Raw genomic sequence first — 23,842 nt, 5'->3', positions numbered from 1 at the left:
AGAGAAAGGGTTTTGGTTGCTCAGCTTGTTGCTCCATCTTACATAGAGACACAACTAAACAAAAAAAATGAGTTAAACATACCTTGGGATAGTGGAAAAAACTGTTTAGTTCAATTTAAAAGTAGTAGCACTTTCAGTTACAACACCCAGGAAAGAAATACAACTGGAAAAACACTGAAAGGGTGAGCAATGAGTACTTTCTAAAAGAAATAGAAATAGCATATTTTAGAACAATTCCTAGCATCAAAACCTATCGCAATGACTATTCAAGAAAGAGTACCAACTACCTTTAGTTAAGAATGAGCAGAAACAGTGCAAATGGATGCCAGCACAGCTGTCAAGAAAAGAGACATAGCTAAACAGAGAAAAATAAATACCCTCCATTTATTGGTTTTTCTTCATAAAAGAAACAGTTATAAACATATGCATTAGACCATAAGTACCTTCTAAAAAATGGAAACCAAAGATCTCACAGTTAGTGATAGCCACAGTGAATGACTCAGTATAGGAAAGAGACGCTGCAGAACACTGAAGCACTGAGTATGGCCTACTTTCTACCGTAAATATAGCACTGTGTTCGATTTAAAGGTCCCCTTCAATTTTTCTACCCTTCCTTAAAGAAACATACTCTTGGTGTTTTAATTGGGTTGAGATTTGGTTGGGAGTGATGTCACCTCTAAATGGAGCACCAGTTCTCAGAGAACTTGGAACGCTGATTGTTGTTTCATTGTTTCCTAATATAGACGCTTTTGGCCAAAGAAAGAAACCCTGTGAGGCATTATGTTCCATTTTTAGATGTTACCAGCGTTCAATCTGCCTTCTTTGGTTTTCTTTTTTTTTTAGGAAAAACTTGTGTTTGTCCAGAATGTGGCAGTGACCATGTGGTTCAAGTTGCCGAGCTCACGGCTCCTCTTAGCAGTACTCCCATCAGTCAGTCGCCAAGGCCTGAAAGCAAAGATCATCTAGGTTCTACATACAGTGGAGACAAGGTCCTTCTCCCAAATGCAAGTTTTTGTTTGTGTTAGTCTACTGCCTGATCTAATCAATGTTTTTCTTTTTCACCTTCACACCCCTTTATTGCAACAGCTTGATGATACAAAGGAACTGTCAAGCTGTAGTCTCTTTCTGGAGACTGCCATCACTTCAATGGAGCCGAGCTTTGCCACAGCCCAGGGAACCTCCTTCTTTATTGGCGATGGTCCTGACGACACCAGCAGCCTCTCCTACAACACTGAGCACCAGAGTAAAGAAGACCTGGCTGGAAGCTACCACTACTCCATCCTGGGAGATACACCAACCTCAGCTGAGCCCACAGAGCCATCCATCCCTAAGGGTGAGCCCAAATGTATGCCTTAAATCTCTGTAAACATGAGGAATCCTGTCTTACTTGCTTGTTTCAATATTTTTTCCTGAGATAAAGTGATTCAATTACATTTTACACCATCAAAGACGCACAGCAAAAAACAAAAAGTAGTGGATCATGAAACTATTAAACTAACTAGAAGTACACAAAGGAAAAAGCAACAAAAGTTGTGTAAGTTCCTGATAGCAGCAGCACAGCTGATATGTCTCTCCAGGATGGTGTCACAGCCAAACATAACAAGAACAGATGAAGATACTATGACGAGATAACATACTGTTAGCGTTGAATTAACAAATAATGCAGAATTGAAGAATAGAGACCGAATGAAACAGACAGAAAAAGTGGCCCCTATGTCCTCCAGCAGTCTAAGTCTATAGCAGCATAACTATAGGGATAGCTCAGGATACCTGAGCCTCTCTAACTATAAGCTTTATCAAAAAGGAAAGTTTAAAGCCTACCCTTAAAGTAGACTCATGCACTAAAACTGGTTGTTGGTTCAAAAGCCTGATAACTAAAAGCTCTGCCTCTCATTGTACTTTTAGACATTCTAGGAACCACTAGTAAACCTGCAGAAGGAGTGCGAAGTGCCCTGCTAGGGACATAAGGAAAGGTCATATCTCTGATATTAGATGGAGCTTTGTAGCTTTAGACTTTAAATGTGAGAAACAGGATTAAATATACTTTTAGTTACATACTCCCTTTTGTTGTGTCCCATAGCGCCTGAAGCTGATGGGCCAAAGTGGTAAGCTATCAGATCCCAAAACGCTGAGGGAAAGTGTTTGATATTGCAGCAGTGCAGTGCTACCAGTGGCACTAAAACTGGAAGTTGCAGCTCTAGCACCCTTAGTTGCTAAAAGTTAAACATTGCTGCTTTAAACTGATTCAATATGTTTTTTTCCTTTCTTAAGCTGCTAAAAAACATAATTTCTTCCTCTCTTGGGTTTACAAATACCAAATGTTCAGCTGTTTATAATAGTCCTCATATTTCTTTAGTTCATTTGGTTGTTTTTTTTTAACCCCCTTTCGTTGGGGCCCCTCCAACTTAATCTTCTTCTTAACCCCACGTGGCCTGAATTTATATGTAAATGTATATATAATAACATATGCTGTTAGGGACCGGTTTTAACAGAGACAAGAGCTTGCCAAAGGTTCCTGTTCACTGAATGTGTAATAACTGCACCTCAAGTCTCCCGGAAGTTCCGGGGGTTAAATAAGCATCTCCCTGCCTGTCTGTAACTGGCTCTGAGGGAATGCACATGCTATCTTGGTAATACAAAGGCCTTGTTTCATATTTGTTGCAATGATAGGTGTCAAAGGGTAAATATCACCACTTTCACATTTGAACCTCTCAAAGCCCATCGGGTCCAAACTCCAGAGCTGTGTTCAAAGCCCCACAGCTCTGGAACTGTTATAGCTAGAGATTTGAAAATGGCTGCTTTTGTAGTTCACATGATGTAGAACATATTTAATACAATGAGATCTGACTTTTCTCAAGAATGTCTTCATTACTGCTGTTCAAACGATACCTATAATTTCTGAGAATAAAAAGAACAACTTTGAGTCATGTTTGAACTGATGCAGCTTGGGATGTGTTCTACTCACCCGATTTTAATTTATATACCCAGAAACTAAAGGGTATTAGATTTCAGATAATGTTCCTATCTTATTTGCTTTTCCATTTGGGTATGCAAAATAGGCGAGGATTACCGTAATTTTCGGACTAAAAGCCGCGACTTTTTTCCCCATTTTTCGACCTGCATTGTTATATAACAATGCGGCTTATCTATGGACCTTTACAGCTAATGGCCACTAGCGTAATACCTAAATCTATGGATTTTACCATCCACCATGTTGACGTCACATTTGCTTCAACACACAAGTACAGTAGCCGCGCGCGCGGGAATTCGGAGGTCGCCCGGAAGCAGACTTCTACCGCGAGTGGTACGAGACAGACAGACGGACATTGCGAGCGCAAGACAGTTTGTGTTAAACATAAAAAACGTGCGGCTTATAGTCCGGTGCGGCTTGTATAGGTACAAATCATGCAATTTAGCTTCTGGGCTTATATTCAGGTGTGGCTAATAGTCCGAAAATTACGGTACCCAAAATTAGGAGGATGTTAAAGGAATAGTACACCCAAAACATGATTAGCCTTCATTTTCTACTCACCCCCATGCTGAACAACACTCTGGAGTACTTTTTTGATATCTCAAATGCATCTGGAGATCTGGGAGGCTTCTTGCTGTCTGCTGACATTCAAATAATGGAGGTCTATGGTGCCCGAGGCAGAAAGGTCCATAAAAGTCCACAAAAAACGTGTCAATATTCCTCCATACTGCTCGTCCAATGTATTCCAAGTGTCCTGAGTGGGTAGCGTCCATAATTTACTCGAAACGAAGTCATTTAGAATGTTTTTAAAGCATAAACAGTAGTGTATAGGACTTCCTAAAAGCGCGTTCACGAGTCTACGGATGAACCAGATGAAAGTGCGCATTCAGCTCGGCAAAGAACTCATGCTCTTCCTCAACACTGAAGTCCTCAGACATTTTTCTTTTGTTGTTTCTTTCTTTGCACAGGTAAACAGCACATTTCTTCTTCTACGCTTGCATTATCGGCAGAGCAGACGCTGAATTCGCACTTTCATCTGGTTTGGTCTGCCGCGGTTTCCGTAGACTCGTGAACGCGCTTTAAGGAAATCCTATACACTACTGTTTATGCTCTAAAAACATTCTAAATGACTTCGTTTCGAGTAAATTATGGACGCTACCCACTCAGGACACTTGGAATACATTGGACGAGCAGTATGGAGGAATAGTGACACGTTTTTTGTGGACTTTTATGGACCTTTCTGCCTCTGGTACCATAGACCTTCATTATTTGAATGTCAGCAGACAGCAAGAAGCCTCCCAGATCTCCAGATGCATTTGAGATATCAAAAAAGTACTCCAGAGTGTTGTTCAGCATGGGGGTGAGTAGAAAATGAAGGCTAATCATGTTTTGGGTGTACTATTCCTTTAAGAGGTTTTAATAACAGAAACACCCAATAGTATTCAAATGTAAAATGTAACAGGACCAGGTATAACCGAGAGGAAGATTAGTATGAGGGTGAATACAGAGATCAATTAAACAATATCCACAGCTCCCCCACATTTGCATCATTAGTAGCCCTTCAGATTCAATATGCATCTAATTACCAGATATAATAGCACATAATGCATGAAAATAAACTATATTACACTCCCCAGAAATGCTGATTATTTCTAAACAAAATCAACTATTCTGTCTTTGTGCAGGATTTCTTAGTATGTCCATTAAGTATCAGACATTGATACCAGAAAAAAACGTTTAACAAAAGCAAAGCTATATTGCCGCTAGCTTAACTTGGTTGTAAACTTAGATAATCCTCATAAAAGAAGCTTTGCTCAAATTAAAGCTTGTAAATAATATTAGATAAAGCCAAAGTCTCAATCTCCTGAAGCAGTCTCTCTCATGTAGCTTCATAAAACATGGTGGGAAAAGGCAACTTAGCATCGGCCACATTAAAACAGCCTTTACTAGTAAAAAGAAACGGTTTAAAAAAAAAAATCCCATCTTGTGGAACGTTGAAGCAACAAACAAAGCAGGTAATTGGAGATTGAGGCATTGGTTTTATTGGAGGAAACCCCCGAACGCTTGTTTGATACCAGCATCATCCTGATTCCAACCATTAGTCAGCCTCCTTCTCTTCGACAATCAAAAACGAAGGATTTAAATCTCTTTGACTTTTCAGAGGACTCCTTGGAGGGTTCCTCTGTGTTTCATTGGTCTCCCCGACATCTGTCTGCCATTTCTGGGAGGAACCACATGGTAAATTTGCAACAAGACAGATTGGAGTCATTACTGAAAGTGATGGGGGAGGGATGAAAGCCTGAGAGTCCTAATGATAGCTTTCTTTATCTTATTTTTTGTTGTTTTTAATTTGTAGTGCTGTAGTTGCAGAGTCAGTACTGTATAATCTGTCCTTGTGAAACCGCAGAGTCACAATGGAGACGGCACGTCCTGAAACCCCGAATGAAGTGGTTTTTGTGACTCAAAAGGCCTCATTTCTTCTTTTTGATGCACTTTATCTCCAAAGACGGCCTCTGTGCGTGCAGGTTTGTTCCTTCACCTTTAGAGGAATTTTTTTCTCCAGGTTCAAAGGCCTTTTTAGATCTTGATCTTTTGGTGCTCTTTAAATCAAAGCCTCTTGGCTTATTTTGGCCCCTGAGGGTCGTTGCGCTGTCATTTCTGATCAGCTGTAATCATCCATCACCCTACAGATAACTTCTGTTGCGGATTTATTGCTCTTAAATGCCTCTCCGCTCTGTGGTTTTTGGATATTGCTGTGGGCTGCTGCAGTAAAATCTGGCTACGGTTTCACAAAATAAAAAAGTCGGCCATGAGATATGCAAGTGGTTCCACAATGCAGCCAGAAATCTAAGCCTCAACTATTAGTGGAAGATATCATTTGAGGGATTGAGGGCAAAAATCTGCTCATTCATTAGTCTTCCAGTATATTTTTGGCTTAGCTGCAGTAGACTTTTTGCCTTTAACCTTCAGTTAAAGGCAACATTTTGGGATTTCTCTATATTTTGATAGGAATTTACTATGTAAATAAAATATATATGTGTATTATTACTTTTAATACTCATTCAAAGGGCAAAAAGTTAGTGGATTAAATAAAACTGATTATGTAACTAGTAAGCCCTACAAATTAGGGAAATATGTTGCGTCATATCACAAAAGCTGTGTAAGCAGATAAAGTTTGACGAATAGTATATGGAAATAGTCCCTCCAAGTGTTTTATTTATTCTTTCTATCTAGAAATAAGAGCAACTTTGAGTTTTTATAATGTTTGGACTCAATGAAAAGGCTGATACTTGATGTATATTTAATCAGCCAGTATAAAAGCTGACATGCATACAGCCTAACCCGATAGTAGACCCAATTTAATGGTTTGAAGCTAAAGGGGGGGCCCCCCCCAATGTGATTGGTGACCAGCGCCCCTGATATTTGACAGTTGACTCCTGTACAGTAGTTGATTCTGAGTTGTGCTTTAGATTTTTACATTTTTGTTTCATTGATAACAATCAGTGGTCTTTAAAATCCTTGAAAATTTTTATATTTCACAAGGTTTTTTTTAAAAACAGCCATTAAAAGACGCTCATCTTCAAAGCTTCTTGAATTTTTGTTTTTCAATAATTTTTAGTGTTTTTTTCCCCCCAAAGAATTCAACTTTTGTTAGCTATATACACAGATAATCGACTTTTTTTTTTCTTTGACTTCTCGAGATAACGACATAACTATCTCGTTATCACGGTTAAACCATTAATTGTTTTTTTAAGATAAAAAGATAATTATCTCGTTATCACAAGAAAAACAATTATTGATTTCTCGAGATAACAAGATGATTAACCTGTAATGAACGAGGCTGGGTAACAGCCATGGATTCCCAGTCATCCATGCCTGTGGTGCCTGTAGTTGTGCAGTTGCGGTACCGTGTGTGCGCAAACAATCCGTTTTTTAGTTTTTCTTTTTCTTTTCACTCATTGTCAATAGAGTTGCACTAATACCGAAACCAGTTTTGTGCAGGTATTGGGGGCCAAAAAATGGCATCGGCGCAACACTAATTGTCAGGTCATGGTGGATAATTGGGTTGCATAGAATACAGTAGAAACATATCTGTTTTTTTTATGAAATTCTTTAATTTGGAATCACGTGTTGTTGTGGTATTGAAGGACCTAATCAGTTTTAACTAGTGTTGCACCAATACCGAGACAAGTATCAGGAGGGGCACCAACCCAGCGCTAGAATGGTGGCATCAGCATCGGCGACTACCAACAAATAGGGCACCGATACCATTGTGAGAGCCAAAAGTTTATTCAACTATTGTCACCAATTCCAGGTAGGCAATAAAAAGTTCTACTGGATTCACTTTGTATTAAAAAATTTTCCTGCTTCAGAAAGGTAGGCAGCAGCTTGACAAAGCCATGATGGCAATTATTTTATATCCGAGTAGTATGAATATCTTTATATATACATACACACATCAATTTCAAACAGAAAGTATCAGTATGGTATCGGCCGATACCGCACAGCAAGGTATTGGTTATCAGTATCAGGGCCAAAAAGTGGCATCAGAGCAACTCAAGTTTTAACACACACCAATCATCTTGTTATGAGAAAATGGCTTTTGTTATCTTTAGATAATGAGAAATTTAAGTCGTTTTCTCGAGAAAACCACCGTGTAAAAGTATCGGAGCGACGCCGCCGCTCTCGGCTTCCATACACAGATGCATCAGTGCATATAATCTTTATGTTGGCGAATCAGTTAATTTTTTATTGAGTTTCAATGTTCCTGGAAAAGGATAACTTTTAGGGAGCATGGCTTATGGTCCTTGAATTTGAGGAAACTGGAAAAATCTGCAAATAACAAACATAAACCTTCTGTATATAGACTTAAAGTCATAGGGAAATCATATTTAAATGTCAAATCATTCTTGCTTAAACATGTTTATAAATGTATTCTTTATCAGACCATATTGTCCCAAAATTTAGAAAATTTTGATTTAAAAAAAAAAAATTCCTGTCTTAAACTCAGTTTTTTTTCCTCATTATTTTATGCAGGCCAGTTAATTGTACATCAGCAAGTACACCTAAATTCGGCCAATCATATATCAACAGTCATCTGTCAATCAAAATTTTTTCGGTCATACCATCTTGATTCATATTTCGCAGCTAATATACGCAACGGTGCAAATAAGAAATAAGAATAACTTATGTTATCATTGAATTCCATCCCAGTGTTCACGGGGATGGACGTCTTTGTCTTCAGCAGGCGTAGAGCTAACAGAACTGGCAGCGTTGCGAGGCAAGGGCTCAAACATGTACGGCTGTAAGCCTTCTACACCAAACCAAGCTTCTGCCGCCCTGGCGTCCTCTTCCACAACATCTTTGTCACCACTTACCTCCTCTAAATAAAAAATGTACACTTATAAATGTATCACTTATCACAACACTTATCCACAACCTCCGACACAAAACTCTCCTCCTCTTGCATGTTTCCGCTGTCCATAGCGTTCCTTGACAGTGTCGATTCTAGGTCACCAATTTAGTGCTACTTGGTCCCAATGGAATTTCCCATTGGGAACCTACTAGCACTAAGTTGCTAACTGGTTAGCAAGATGCTTCCAAGAAACCGGCCACAACCAAACTTGCTTGCAAACCTTCCGCAACAACAATCCCGCCCCCTTGATAATCGACCAATCACATTCACTTTATTCACTCATGTAAAATCATGCACCACTAAGGACTACGACTACGACCTTAAAGGTCATACTGTAGCTCACATAACTTCTATTTAAGCTATTTATTTTTCAAAGTTAATACATCCACAGAACATCTGATGCGGTGCAGATTAACTGTGAACAAAACAAGACAGATTTAAATGATAGCTTTGTACATTTGTACATTAATTGTTACTTGTGGTTACCATGCCAACATAGACATGAAAGAGTTCTTCACCAATGGAAATAGTAGGTTAAAGCCATGTGAGGAGTCATCCTAGTAGTTCCATAATAGAGCTTGGAAATGTCACTTGGCATAACATTTCTTTGATTCAGGCTAAAAAAGACATTGGTGCCAATGTAAGGAAATAAAGGGGCTCAGAGGTTATGCAGAGGCCACTTTAAACTGTTTAGTTAAATGTTTGCAAATTAAACTAAAAGTTATCTCTTCCATAGGGTTTGTCAGCTGGTTTCCTGGCCATTAATGCTACTACTAGGTTAGCATTAGCTGTTCACCTGCTAGTAAACAGTATAGTAAACGGTGTGTTTCGCCTGCTGGTTCCCGGGGCAACCAATGCTAATGCTAATACTGGCTTCCAGGTTCACTAGAATTAGTGGCCCCTACTAGCCGGGAGGTGGTAGAGTTTCCCCTTTAAATATATTTCACATTTAAAACTTCAGTTGCAAACGAATAAAAGATAAATTGACCTTCTCCCAACGCTAATTCTTTCACATTTTGTTTATTTTTTGAATTGAATAAGCCCCTAACCTCTGTAAAAATGCCAGAAATGCTTAAAAAAGAAACTCAATTAGATGCCATACTTGAAGCAGTCAGAGTAGATGCAAAAGCTTTATGTCTCTGTAAAGGTGGCGCTTTCGATTTTCTTATTAGCATTCCAGTCCGTGGTAATGCTAACCAGTTTGTAGTCATTAAAGATGGAACTACAAAGCTGATAAGTCTGAAATACAGATACAAACTGGTGTTTAGAGACTGTTGAGGGTTTAACCAATGTGTTCAATTACAGTTTTTGTTATTTTTCTGTTTGTTTGCTGAATACACCTTTAATGATAACAGATTATGTCTCTATTGCACGAAACCACTCAGACGTTTAATTCTATAAGGAGTTTTTCAGGTGTCTATTTTCTGCTGTTGTGTCTAGATGACTTGGATCTATTATCCGAGGAAAACATGTCCGTGGACCATCGGCTGAAGCTTTTCCTGGACATGGAGGTCTTTGAAGAAGAAGAAGAGGAGCTTCACTCTTTCCTCAAGGTTTGTTGCACAGATGGGGAGGATATCTCTGCAAACAGATGGGAGGAACTGAAAAAGCTCCAGTGAAGAAGAAGAGTTGTTAGTCGTTGTTTCAAGGATTTTTAAATCTTTGCCATAGAAACCAAATTACTTCCAGATACTTTAAACCGAAACGTGGCGGTTCTAATTTTAAAAAGTCCCATTAATTATCTCCCATAAGGCTCAAAGGTTTGGTTATAAACCATGGTGCCAATTTCCTAAACATCAGCTGTGGTTGGGTCCGGCCTTTTAAAACGGTAACGAGACGAAGAAACAAATCAGCCAGCGGGCGGTGAGCACGGCGGAGGAGCCCATGGGAACACCACTTTTCACTGTGTTCTTCTCACTTGTGCAAGCTGCAGATAAACATTAATAGATGTGGTTATTTTTTTAAATGTCCCAGTCATTTATAGTCATCTGAAAATCCAGATGTTAAGAGTTTAGTGTCAAAATTATGGCTCAATGAGCCTTATTATGATGCTATCAGAAGAACAATATTCACCCAAGTAAACAGCTGTCATTAATTGCATTTTCTTTTTCGAATATCCTGTAACATCATGTTCCTCTTTAATTTCTTTGGATCCACAGATGTCAGCTGTAAAATTTGGGGAATTAGGGGAGGTTCCCTCGCTGTTGGTCGTTTCGAACCAGCGGTTATACTTTCTGGAAATGATGTCAGACGTGCAGTAAGTAAAGCAAAATTTCAGTTTTTCCTGAGTTTTTCAGAAAATAAATGGATAAATAGAAAGAACGTAGCAATGCTAATATTAAACCGCTTTAGGGTTGCCATCTTTGTATGCATTTTTTTTCAGTTGGATACGATTTGGAATTTCATGCATTTTAGAAAATGTTTCTAATATTTGTGAAACTGAAGTGTCTGACGGTCCGACTTAATGAGTATAGATTCACTCCTATGTAAAGCATTTCATTCATTTTTAATCAGCTTTCAGTTCAAACAAATGCAAAAAGAGACCTTTTTATTTAACAAAAAGCTCCACAGAGAAGAACACGGTGTTGCCATCATCACTCAGCAGGGATTTGGTGCCTTTTTATTAGAAAACAAGAAAGTGGGTTAGATATAAAGGAATAATGACAGTGGTTGTGATAAATGTTGAAAACTGCTAAAGTAAATACAGTATTATGGTCAATTAAGAAAATCTTGCCACTGGTGGCGGCCCTCAAGGGCCTACTGGAGAAAAATGTTACCAGTTTAAGAACAATTTGGGAAATAAGACAGTGTTGTACATCATTGCAGGAAGATGGACCAAATTTCCATAGAAGCCCTAAAATTAAACTTTCTTTCCATTTCTATTATTTGTTTTTGTCTTTTTGTGAAATAAACATATTTACATACAATAAAGTTTGTTCAAAAATGTTTTTAGAAAGTCTGAAGATGAACATTTCGGGAAAACAAAGATTTGAGGCTGAAAAGATAAAAACTGAAAGCAAGATACTTGAAACCGTCCTACCTCTCTATGAACAACGAGCAAACATTGGTTGAAAAAGACATAGAAAAGACGACATGATTTACGTCCAAACGACATCTACATTTGGCTGAAAAGTAAAACAACATCTATTATTGGACTAAATTGGGACAAACTCTGACCGACCAAACGCAGCCCAATTTTCAACAACTATTTCTGCATTATATTAAGACTATTACTGTCATGATCTGGCCTGATAGCTCTCCTTAATTGTTAATTTCACTCACTTACCTAACTCTACTTATCACTCATCTCATCCATTGCTTTATATTCAATTCAGCCCGAGCGATTGGGGCCAGATCATTGTTTTGTGTTCTGTGTTTGGTTCTGTTAGTTTTAGTCAGTTCTAAGGTTTATGTCCTGGTTCCTGGCGGGCAGTGGGTTGAGAGGTTTCATGTTCGTCTCGTCTTCTGATCCTGTTCTGGCCCTTCTCCACTGAGTCCTCAGGGATTTGGCTCGGAACGCGGGGAGGGTCCGTTTTATTCCCGTAAGCCTTGCTCCTTGGACGAGACCAGTTTAAAGTCCTGCATAAATCCTGGAACAACGCCTTGTCTCTGTTCCCTCAACCACTGAGCCTGCTTGGTTGCTTCGCTGTCCGTATGGGCACGCGTCTGCTCTCGTCTGACTATGGACTCTGAACCTGCCTAAAAGCTCTTTTGATTCTTGGAACCCCGTTTCTGTTCTGTTCCTGTGTGGATCTGAGCCCTTGATGGAGCTATGGAGTTGTGGATCTCAGAACTGTCCAGTTCTGACCTGGATCGGTCTCCTGTCAGCTCCGTGGTTGCTGCGCTGATCGGGGACACCCTGGGCGGCTCTGCACTGGATCCCATTCGGCAATCCATCAGATGGAACCTGCCTATCACTCAGAGAATGGACTGAACTGTTAGACCAGGTAAGTGACTCACTCGGATAATCATCTTCTGTCAGATGATCGTGGTCACTTACCTGTGTTTCTCTCTGCAGAATCATTGATGGCTTACGCCCTGCCCCTGCAGTCAATGCGGTCGCAGTTCCACAGTCCCGCGCTTCAGTTCTGTCTGTTTGTTTTTGTGCTAATAAACGTTTTGAACTTTCCTACTGGCTGTCTCTCCTTGAATACTGGGTCCATCTGTCCTGCTACAAGACAATGACAGACCGACCAGATTTAGCCTCAAAAACTGCAGATTTTCCATGAGGATGAAGATTTTAAAGTTGTTTCGGTCTTCTATATTTATGTTGTAAATGCAATATTGTTCAATTTTTGTTGAAAGTAGAGACCATGGTTTCTAAATGGAAATTTCACAAAAATTTCAATCCTGAAATGAATCTTTAAGATCAAAAATGGGTTTTCAGAGATGAGCATATGGGACTTGAAGTGAACAGACTGTGATCTGTAAAAAGAAAAAAAAATCTGTAAAATTTGAAATTAATGCAGTTCATTAAACTTAAAAAGACATTTTTTTTATTAAACATTTCTCTTTTTTTAAGCTTTAACTTCAGTTTTTGAATAATTTTTTTTTATTTATTTGCATTTACTAAAAATATTTTCTTTTCTTTACATAATAATGGAACCAATTTACTTTTTTCCGGGTTTTGTTGGTTTGAGGCTCTATTCAACGGTCTAACTATTGCCCTTGCATATAAACAAGCCGGTTTGGTTTAACAGTCCAAAGTTTTATGCAGTATAGTAGCCCACACAGAGAAATAATAACTTTAATTTATATGATAAATATGATTTTATCTGATAAAAGCCATATTATAAAATTACATATCATTTTTCAGTTTACTTGATGACAGTAGTAGGGCAGAAGGTTCCCAGCCTCTGTGCCAGAGGAGGATCTTCTTTCTAGACCTGCTCAGGTTTCTGGGTCACACCTTGAAAACACATTTATCTCAGTCTATGCCCCCACCCCCCCCACCCCCTTCTATCTTCATCCTTTTTTGCTTCTGATGTTTTACTAGATTCCCCCTTTTGGCCAATCAGAGTCCACCTTTTCCAGTTCATGGTTTCTCACCTTAAAGTTTGGAGGTTACACAAAGTGCTTCTATCAAATTGTGACTTGTTTTTCATCCAACAGAGGCTCACTTGCTGATCGGCTAAGGAAGAAGGATAGCTACCCAATCGTGGAGCTCAGCTACCTGGAGGTGGGACTGGGCTCCCAGAGCATCCACATGAAGTTTGCAGATGGAGGCGTGGCCTATACTCTCCTGGTCAGGGACAGCGTGCGCTGCAAGCGCTTCTTTGGTCTCCTAACAGGTAAAACTAAACAGAAGTCATCACTTTGTGCCAGGACCAGGTTCTGGAACAGCTCGCTCTACTTCCCTTTGCAGACTACCGCTACACCACATGTGTGGTTTTTGATTCAAACGTCTACCTCCATCCCTCTTTTCAGCCACTGGTTCATGCAGACTGAGCACATCCTGCTCAGACGACATCAGAACAGAGGCGAGAGGGGGAGGAAAAGCTTTTATTAGACAGGGGTGGGGGTCTTGGAATGTCTGGGGGAATATGGAAAATTAATTTAAAGGTTGCGGAACAAAACAGGAAACCACTTCTGGAATGTATGGAAAAGTAATTTGGTTTCAATCGGATGTTGTATTTTGGCTTTTTGAAAAAAGCAAACAGGGAAAATACAAGTTAAGAGTGGATGTAAAAAGTATACACACCCCAGTGACCGTGCCAGGTTTCTGTGATCAAGATGAATCCCTTTTCTCCCTTATGTATGATTCCCCAATTTGGTGAGAACAACTTGCCTTATTGACATCTGCGGCCTTTACTGTTTTGTCCACATATTCAGCTGTTGGATTTAAAGCTTTAAATTTTTGGGGGACTTCATTTAGTATCTGGTGATCTGTTATGAGTGTGGCCTAGCTTGGACTGCCAGGCCTGGGCCTGTCTACAATTGTCCTTTCTCTTTCCTTAAAGTTCCATGAGCCGTTATACAAGAGATATAAATAAACGTAATCAGGTTGTGATCTATTTATTATATTACAGGGTTTCTGCTGGTCATTAAAAATCATTCAAAGTCATTTAATAGTTATTTTTTAAATTAAGGCCTTAATTGGCATTAAAATTAATTAAATGTGTTTATTGTGGCATTTAAAATGCTTTCTTAAAAAAAAAAATGTAAAAAAAACAATTTCGTCAGACATATTATATCACGATATATTTGCGTGGAACTGCTTCCGGTTGATCGCAAAGAGGTATGTTCGGAAAAGAAGCTTGAATCGGAGAAAAAGCTAGAGAATGGGGAAGAATGACAATTTCACCAAAAGTGGTTGGAAAACGAGGAATTCGGGGCATGGCTGCAGTCTGTCGACGGGTACCTGTTGGTGGCATTAAAATTATTTCTAAGAGCATTAAAAAGCATTAAATTAGAGTTATTCATTCCTGTATAAACCCTGTATTAGCTAGAGCTAACACCATTAGCAGAAGCTAACGTATTATCAAAAGCAAATATATATTGAAAGACTGTTTAAAGTGACAACCTCTGGTTGTTGTAACACGTTGTTCTAATAATTGGTGAAAATGTTTCAATCCTGATGCTAACCATAAACAGCCTCAGTTAGAGACTGGAGCTGTACGTCTGGGTTAGCATCTCCTAGCTACACAAACACCAGGTTCCTTGGCTAACACCCCCCTTGACCTCTGTTTGGCTACGTTCACGCCGCGGCCTGCAGTGACCCAAATCCAATTTTTTTTGCCCATCTGCGACCTGTATCTGATCTTTTCATGACAGTCTGAAAAACACAGATCCGATTTTTTTCAATGCGACCCAGACCGCTTGGCTATGTGGTCCTGAATCCGATACAAATCTGATCTTTTCAAATGCGACCTGTGTCTGAACGGCCAGGTCGTGTCCATCCGACCTGAATGCCGTTAATACAGTGGTCACTCTTCTGCTTCTTGCTACGCAGAAGTGGCAAGAAAAATAACAACAATGGTGGACGATGATGCGGAGAGCAGGATTTATGTTTAATCATCTTGGAAAGATTTAGTTTTTAAGGTTGGGAAAGATCGCTAGATGTTCTCCAGCACTACATCCATGCTTACTTCCGTAAACACAGAGCTCGCTTGCTTGTGACGTCATTGCGTCCTCTACCGCGCAGGCGGGACATTTAGGTTGTATGAATGCAGTTCACTCAGGAGATCACATACAAGTCGCATATATTTGGAAATGCGAACAACACCCCCAAAAAATCGGATTTCACAAAAAAAAATCGGAGTTGAGCATCAAGGCCTTTGGTTCTCCTCATCATTCTCTTGTGATTTCCATGCACTACAGTTCAAACTGAAAAGTTTAATGCCGTTTTAGCTGGACAGAGCTAGCGCTACAGAAACTAGCATGTGTATTTTTCAAAACTTCGCAGTTACAGTATTTTTACCCTGTGGATATAAATGATAAATTACATAAATAAATATTTATTGATTATAGATATTTTCCAAATAAAGTCTATAATTACAACTATCAGTAGATCTACTTAAAAAATTTTTAACATCTCTTAGCCGTTTTAAGTGGGGATAAATATGAGGGTGTCTTAATATATTCCTCCTTAAAAAACGGAATGTTTTATTATATTTATGTAAACCCTAAAGGGCTTGGCTATATTGATAATACTTTACATTGTTTTTTTTGTTTTTTTTTCGCTGATTAATTCAAACAGAAGCAGCCTCTGTCGTCTTTAAAATCCAGCTGATTTTTTTTTACCATGTTGTTTGTAGCACAATGGGTAGCCTGTTTGAAAGGTTTGTTAATATATGCTTCTTCTCTGCCCAAGTCTCTGTCGCTGCGATTAATGCCAGGCTGAGTGTGATTAATCACAGCGAGGAGGTAGATGGTGGCCTAAATGAAAGGCCTGTTAAGTCTGTAGCCTCTCTAGTTTTGCTTCCCACTTCCACCAAAGATAAGTTTTCTTTTCTTTCCCTCCCTCTTTGTTTAAGCTCCCTCTCTGCTGTGAGAGTCTAAATCCATAAACAGCTCATTTAGTTCCTTGTATTTCATTGTGGCTGAAAATGTTTCCAGATTGCCTTCAACAAGACCACAGAGGCTCTTGTTGAATTCTTGGTAAAAATCCCCAAGAGACGCTTAAAGAAAAAATCAGATGTTTCCGATTGAAACGTCAACAATATATTGTTTTTTTCTGAGATATCAGAACAGTTATTACGCAGACGACTCCGTCCTTTCAGCCAAACGGAGCCAAATAGTGCTGTTGAAAAATTTTACCAAAGGATATGGAAACGTTTAAACCAAAACAAGCCCCCGTCCCGTCTCCTGAATCAGCGAACAAAGTTTGAAACCACAGATGGAATGACGATGGACTCTCTGGCTGGAGAGGACGGAAAGGATGTGGTCACGACCGGGACAGCTTTCTGGAGCACGCAGCTTTGACGCAGCTTTCTTCGAAACACGAAAGACAAAACACGTGGCAGATGAGACCTGCAGCAAGAGAAGCGTTTCATTAACGTTTCTTTTCCACTCTCGTTCGGAGCAGTTTATTGCTTTTCATTTGAGTTTGTCTTTAGAGATTTGGGAAGATTGATGGCTTTGTCCCTCTAAAAGAAAAAGCAAATCGGAGAACAGCTGCCTGACATATTGGGCAGTGGTGTGGTGTTTACTTTCATGTGAAAACCATCAGGGGCATTGGTGTTGATGTTGGAGGCTGCTAGAGAGTATGAAACAAGAGGAAGCTGCGGTATTGACATTCACCAGAGCATCATCCAGAGTCCGTTTGTTGCCAACTTGCTTCTAAACACGCTCTGTCGGCCTGTCGCCTTTGCTTATGCATGATAGGAGTCTTGGATGGCACCTCGCTTACTGTCTGCGTTAACATGTTATTTAATCCTGTATTTAGTCCATCATTCTAAGCTTCAGCTCTGCAGTGTGGGAAACTCTAAGCTGGAACCTTTTGGATGAAGCTTTACTTTATCGATCAATTTGTGTCAGTTTTCTAAACTGGCAGCGTATCAAGCTACCGCTGAGTTGTTCAAGTCGAAAGCTTATTATGGAGCAGTTTGTGTTTTAGTGCTTCATCACAGGGGGGTTTGTTTATGACTTGACAGCAGCTGGAATAATGAAACAGTATAGAACTGTTTACTCGACCACAGTACTTCCGACACATTCTCTAGTAACTGGTCCTGGACTTTGATTGATGTGGGATTCAAACTTCTTACTAGATTCAAATGTTTTTTTGGACTAGATCCTTGTTGACAGAAGGCAAAGATCTCTAGCAATAACAGCATCTGGAGTGAAATAATTAAGAAGTTTGACACTGTATAATATAGAATGAAAAAATAGGTAACAGTATATGATATGATACAATATGAAGGAGATACAGTAGTTTACTACACATTTTAATCCGATACAGTCAATTAATTAAAAAAAACTTTTAGTTTTAGTACGGTATAACAAAATAGAAAGTAGTATGCAACAGTATACAATATGATACAATATAATCTGATAGCACCTGAAACACAGTATAGAATAATATAATGTGATGCAATATAATATAGCATAAATACGATATGATACCTTTTTTGATCAACATACAATCATAAACACTATTTAATCTGATACAGAGAATTCAGATAAATTATGATTCAATTTGAAATAATTTCATGTAATATAGTATGATACAATAAAACAGAGTGTCATGTATAACAGTATACAATATGATACAATATAAAATAATATTTCCTGATACATATAATATAGTGTAAGATGATACAATAAAAAATAAAGTAAAATGCAGTATGATATAATAGAATATATGTAGTCGGACGGAACAGTATAATATGATACAATATGATAAGTAGGATACAATATTATATAATACAACTAATATGCTGTGTGATACAGTACTATACAATTTGATTCAGTGACACAATTATGAAATTACTGGTTTATTGGGGAAAAAAATGCATCACAGATTCAAAGAAACAACAAGAGTTTGAATCATTTTGAAAATATTATTGTTAATTATGTCTTTATTTATTGTTAGGGTTCTTATGTGGGTCTCTCTCAATTTGTTACAACATAATAAAAAAATCTGTTGGAAATAAAAGGACAAAAATGTCCGTTTGGATTCATTGATTTGGTTTAGCCTCGTGTCTTTTGATGACATCTTTTTTTAATTTTTACTCTGCTTAAGAAAAAAGATTAAAAAAAGAAAAAAACATCATCAGCTTGAGACGCTTCAACTAGAAAAAAAAAAAATCAGTTTTCACACATGTTCATTGTTAGTCCTGTCCAAACATTCTTATGTTTGTTTTTTTTTCTTCTTTTTGGTAAACCGAGCATTACCAGAATCACTTATGGCCTCCACTGTAAAAGCCAAGCCAGTAGAGGACTCCATGTCCATTGGATGAACTCTGCTGCTCTAAACCTAACCATGAATAGAGATTTTTTCCCAGTTTTTGTTCTAAATTACTTCTTTTTCTACCAAAATGACTCTTTCCTGGAGCTCATCCTCAGAAGAAGGAGTCTTCTGTCACTTTGTGTCCCTTTAAATTCCTTTAAAAGTATCACCCTTCCAGTTTACAGATATTGTCTCACTAGATCTGACATCACAATGCATGGCTGCTCGGGATGACCTGGCGGATCATGTTCTCCCACCCAACCGATTCAATGGAGCTGAAATCTTGCACCTGCAACTGGAGTTGGTTTCCTTGTTTTGGTTACAATAGCAGAAGAGTTCCCATTGGGAGTTCCGCTTCTCCCCAGGGGCTTATTTTCCCCAGTTTGTCGGGGTGTGACGTTTTCACGATTTGCTTTCACACCTCGTCCTCGTTTTCTGGGTCAGCAAATGTAAACATCTCTGAAATCTTTCACCTCACCCTGAACGTCTTTGTGGGAAGGTAGTAGACGGGTGTGTTTGACGTCTGCTGTTTGAACAGAGGCTGCTAACTTTCCTCGGCAGAACCGGGAACCTTTTAGAAGTTTTCCAAAAGGAATATTTTCTTTAAAAGGCCTGTGGTTATTTAATAAATCCCTTGGTTTGTAGATAAGTCCTCGGGGATCTCATTCTCCAATCCTCCCATTCTTTGGTTTTTGGAGTTGTTTTGGAATATTTGGTTGAGTGATGAATGCTCCGTTGAGGACACAAAAGCACACACACTCCACTTTTCCACAATATTTAGAAAAGAATGTAAGTTTGATTTAGGGCTGCAGTTCATTACAGAGGACGGAAAAATGAAACCAGGTCCAGATAGCGGCTGATGCGAAGAGCTGGCGTACATGATGAACAAAGAGCCGGATTGGCTTTAGAGAGCTACCAAAACCCCGGACAGGGAAAAAAATCTGGAAATTTATTAGGAATTCTTCACATAAATAGCATCAAATAAATCCAAATATACCAGTCTACAAACCTCTGACACAAAACTTTAAGCTTAGGCATGAATCTTGCAGACGGTGACAATATGTCAGATTATATAACAAAAAATAAACCTGGAAACACTCATTAAGACTCAAACACTCATGTGTTTGAAATCTAAAATAGATAAGAGGAATTAGAGGAAAGTAAATTTGGCTTTTTTTTTTTTATAACACCCGTAATTTATGATTTTTGACTTGGATTCTTCTTTAAACAGCAAATCCACAGAACCTAAGCTGTGTTGTCCTAATTCTGCGGGATTGTTTAAGAACAATCAGAATTCACTATATGTAAGATAAGGAATGTTAGATTTCTTTCATGATCTATTCCACCAGTGTTTGTAGATACGAGTTATAAAACGCCTTACAGCATAACTAGAGTTGATGGCATTATGAATATTATCTTGTGTCTTGCTGCCTGGGGTTTCACATCTCCTCTTGTATGCTTTGCTTTTCTTTGGGTACTCCACCTTCCTCTGACAGCTCCAAAAACATCGATTGCTGAGTTAACCGAGACCCATACTACGAAGCGAGCTCAACGTAGAGGGATCACTCCCAGTTTAACCAATCCACAACAATGGCAAACAGAACCAGCGGTACCAGGAGGCTGGTTATCAACTCCCTAACTCAACCCAACTAGGACAGGTTGCAAATCTGTCAACGCACACGTATAAAGGGCGGGTTCAGGACAGCGGACCAATCACAATTATGATCGCAGAAGGCAGAGCGCCATATTTCTCCTGAGAGGAACAAAATTCATTTTACAGAAGTCAAATATGGTGGCAGCATGAATGAGACACACAGAGGCATTTGACACAGTCTGCATATCCAATCCTGGAGTGGCATACAGTTATTTGAAGACAGTGTTCCTCACTCTGGAAAAAAGCCCAAATACAAATCCCTGAGGAACTCCTCTGGTTTCTGCATATTTTATCCTTTCTCTGAAGAAATTAGTGAGATTAAGCATTTTTGGATTAAACAGAAGAAATGTCTATGTTCTTTGTTGTCTAACAAGTGTTTTCACCTTCCTTTTTTTAAGGAATCGTTCGAGAGAAGGCTCACAAATCGGAGAGCATGCTGCAGTCCATCTCCACCACCAGGCTCTCCATCCAGCACCATCTCTGGTAGGTTATCTGCGGTTCTTTGTTTTTCTCTGGGTACTCCACCTTCCTCCAACAGCCCAAAACAAGACTGTTTGACTTTAGTTCACCTTTGTTCAACCATGGCTGTTAATTCTTTTTTGCTATTGTGACCATTGATCTGTCATCCATCCATCCATCTAACTTTTGTGACTGTTATTCGTGTTTTAGCCCCAAAGTGTCACTCAAATTTAATTCAGTTTTGTAGGGAAAACGTTCCAGGACTGCAGCATTTCTGACACATCTTTACTTGATTACAATTAGCTCTACTTAGACTCTGTTTGGTGAAACCGCTTCACTAAATTAGCTGGTAAACCGCATTTTAATTTGTAACATGTGTGTTTGCGTCTCTAACCATCCAACAACCCCCCCCAGTAGTTTGTATTCGCCACCAATCTATATTTGTTATACCTTTTAATGGTGTCTCAAACGAAACAGAAGGCAGGCCATTTTTCCCCAAGCCTTTCTTGTTTTTATGAGTGTCTTTATGGATCTTTAATCATAAAAGTATGATTCCAAGGAAGGAAAGTTCACCATCCTGTAGCAATCAAAGGGTTTTATCCATGCTGACATGTTGTGTATACTCCCAAAACAGTCTTGACGGAAAGGTGTTTCATTCGATTTGAACAAATCCCTCCAAAAAAAACCCCAAAAAATGTATTTCTGACAGATGTTCCTGCCTCTGCCCTGCAGAGCCTCGTTGGTGCGTCCATTTACAAACACACAACAAAATGCCTGACATTTCTTGCAGTTTCTCATCTGGTTTTTAGCTCCGAGTCTCAACAATCAAAGGCGAAAAGAAAAACAAATCTGAACAAACTCCTTCATGTGCTCCGAGGCAGCTAACCGCAGCTTCAGAGCACCACCCCCCCAGTGTTTGCGCAACACAAGTTCTGTCAGGCGTTATTATATCAATTATCCCCTTTGTTCTTCTGCTAATGAGAATTACATCCAACACTTTGGGTGCTCACATCTTTCTGACGTAGCTGCACCTGCCAGCTCATTCATCGAAGGAAGAATCCGTGGGATGTGTCTCAATATTTATGAGGACTTCTCCTTTTCTTTTGATCTGTCAGGCCTCTCGTGTGCGAAGACATCCAGGCAGATGTGGAGGACGGACAGCTGCAGTTCTTCTACGTCCTGGCGTTCGTCCTACGAGGTGACTTTTTTTCCCCCCTCAAACCTTTAACGATCTTCAGGCGAGGCGCTCCATCTCTGCCAGATATCTTCTCTGTTATCACTCAGGAAATCTGCTTTCATCAGTTCCTTTTTTTTTTTTTTTTCATTCTTTCCGAGGCCCATTTGCAAGATGTTGGTTTGTTATGGGAACAGTGAGATTTCGGGACACACGTCAAGTGTATCGACATGCAAGGTTTGATTCTGGTTGAAAACCGGTCGCAAATAAACCATTTCCACAAAGCTGAAGAGAAGCAGAGGTCATGCATGTATGCATGTTTTATAGTTTATTTGAGATGTGGGAAAAGGAAAACTTTGATTCCTTTCTCAAGAGAGAAATGAAGACAAACAGTAACGTCTTTGAGCAAATAAGTCTAGATGTTGAGGCAAAAAGCATGAAGGGATAGCTGAACATGTAGTAGAATCGGTGGAAACAATCAGTGCTAAAAGTTAAAGCTGAAGCAGATCCGGACCACACAACATCACTACAACCCCCAAAATGTACCAGTAAATCCAGCAAAGACTGGCTGGGTATAAAAGAAATTAGGAATATATGGATCTAATCAAAGCCTAGATCTAGTTTAGATGCAGAGGGGCGGAACTTGCAATGCCCTGGACACGGAAAAAGTGGATGAACTTCCCTTAGGCTGCAATGTTGGTTTGTTCATGAACATGTCATTGAAATGAACTAAACATTTGTGTGACTAAACTAAATCAAATCACCTCTATTAATCTATTTGTTACTTTATCCAATTAGTTCAAATCAGCAATCGCAAGCTGGTACGGAGGGAGTTCTTCTGGAATACCTGAGCTAATGGCTAAAGTTAGCATGGAATACCTCAGAGCGAATAACTAAGACTATCTAGGAATAGTTCAGAGCGTTTTTTTTCTTTTTTTTTTTAATCATTGCACGCAGCTACTGCTCACACTGTACAGTGAGTTCACAGCTCACGATGTATGTACAGCACGATCTCATGCGATTTACCTGCTCACACTGTGCGACTAAAAACCACTGCGGACTCAGCTCCGCAGTGAGCTGGAGCTCTGCTCTGTAGCTCTCTATCCTGAAGCCAAACAAATAAAAGGGGAATATGAAGCTCACTACAATGAAACGTGCTGCCTTGGCAATTTGTGCAATTTTGTGCTGAAAGCCCTGAAAATAAAAGGCAGCGACGTATTTGGACAAAGACATGGCTGAGCAAACGTGGCTACTACGGTCTGTCAATTTTACAGAAAGAATGCCATTTCACTCGCACCGCTGCCATGCTTCTGTGTTTACATCTGCAAGGAAGAAGAAATAGAAGAGTCCTTGTTTGCGCACTGAGCGATTTGCCCAGGATGGTCTGGAGAAAATCAAACATGTTTTGGTTTTCTCCCGACCTCACGATTCCTGATCAGCAGGTGGTCGTGAGAGGCTGATCGCCCCTCGTAACCCTCTGTACACTACACGACTCAAGACGCACAATCAGGCTGAAAGTCGGCCCAATCGAAAAATTCTCGCACGACCAGTGTTGGGCACGTTACTTTGAAAAAGTAATTAGTTATAGTTACTAGTTACTTCTACCAAAAAGTAACTGAGTTACTAACTCAGTTACTCCACAATAAAAGTAACTAGTTACTAGTAAAAGTAACTATTGCGTTACTTTTGCATTTCTCGCCCCCGTAACCCTCACCACCCAGCCCCCATCTTCTCGCCGTGTGTTTCTAAAGCCAGCTGAATAGAGCGGACAACAAAGA

General features: G+C 39.4%; 1 protein-coding gene across 1 annotated transcript in view; it reads left to right on the top strand.

Moving 5' to 3' along the window:
* The window catches only part of stk11ip (serine/threonine kinase 11 interacting protein), a 49,439-nt gene that overhangs the window by 16,509 nt on the left and 9,088 nt on the right, over positions 1-23,842 (top strand). Inside the window, exons 13-19 of the mRNA XM_015373960.1 lie at positions 844-989; positions 1,087-1,333; positions 9,828-9,940; positions 10,547-10,644; positions 13,500-13,678; positions 20,830-20,914; positions 22,006-22,088. Of these exons, the coding sequence (XP_015229446.1) occupies positions 844-989; positions 1,087-1,333; positions 9,828-9,940; positions 10,547-10,644; positions 13,500-13,678; positions 20,830-20,914; positions 22,006-22,088 (951 nt within the window). The remainder of the gene's footprint in view (positions 1-843; positions 990-1,086; positions 1,334-9,827; positions 9,941-10,546; positions 10,645-13,499; positions 13,679-20,829; positions 20,915-22,005; positions 22,089-23,842) is intronic.

This window comes from Cyprinodon variegatus, unplaced genomic scaffold (assembly GCF_000732505.1).
Source record: "Cyprinodon variegatus isolate N-32 unplaced genomic scaffold, C_variegatus-1.0 Scaffold95, whole genome shotgun sequence".
Taxonomy (NCBI): Eukaryota; Metazoa; Chordata; class Actinopteri; order Cyprinodontiformes; family Cyprinodontidae; genus Cyprinodon; species Cyprinodon variegatus.
This window is presented reverse-complemented; position numbering and strand designations above follow the sequence as displayed.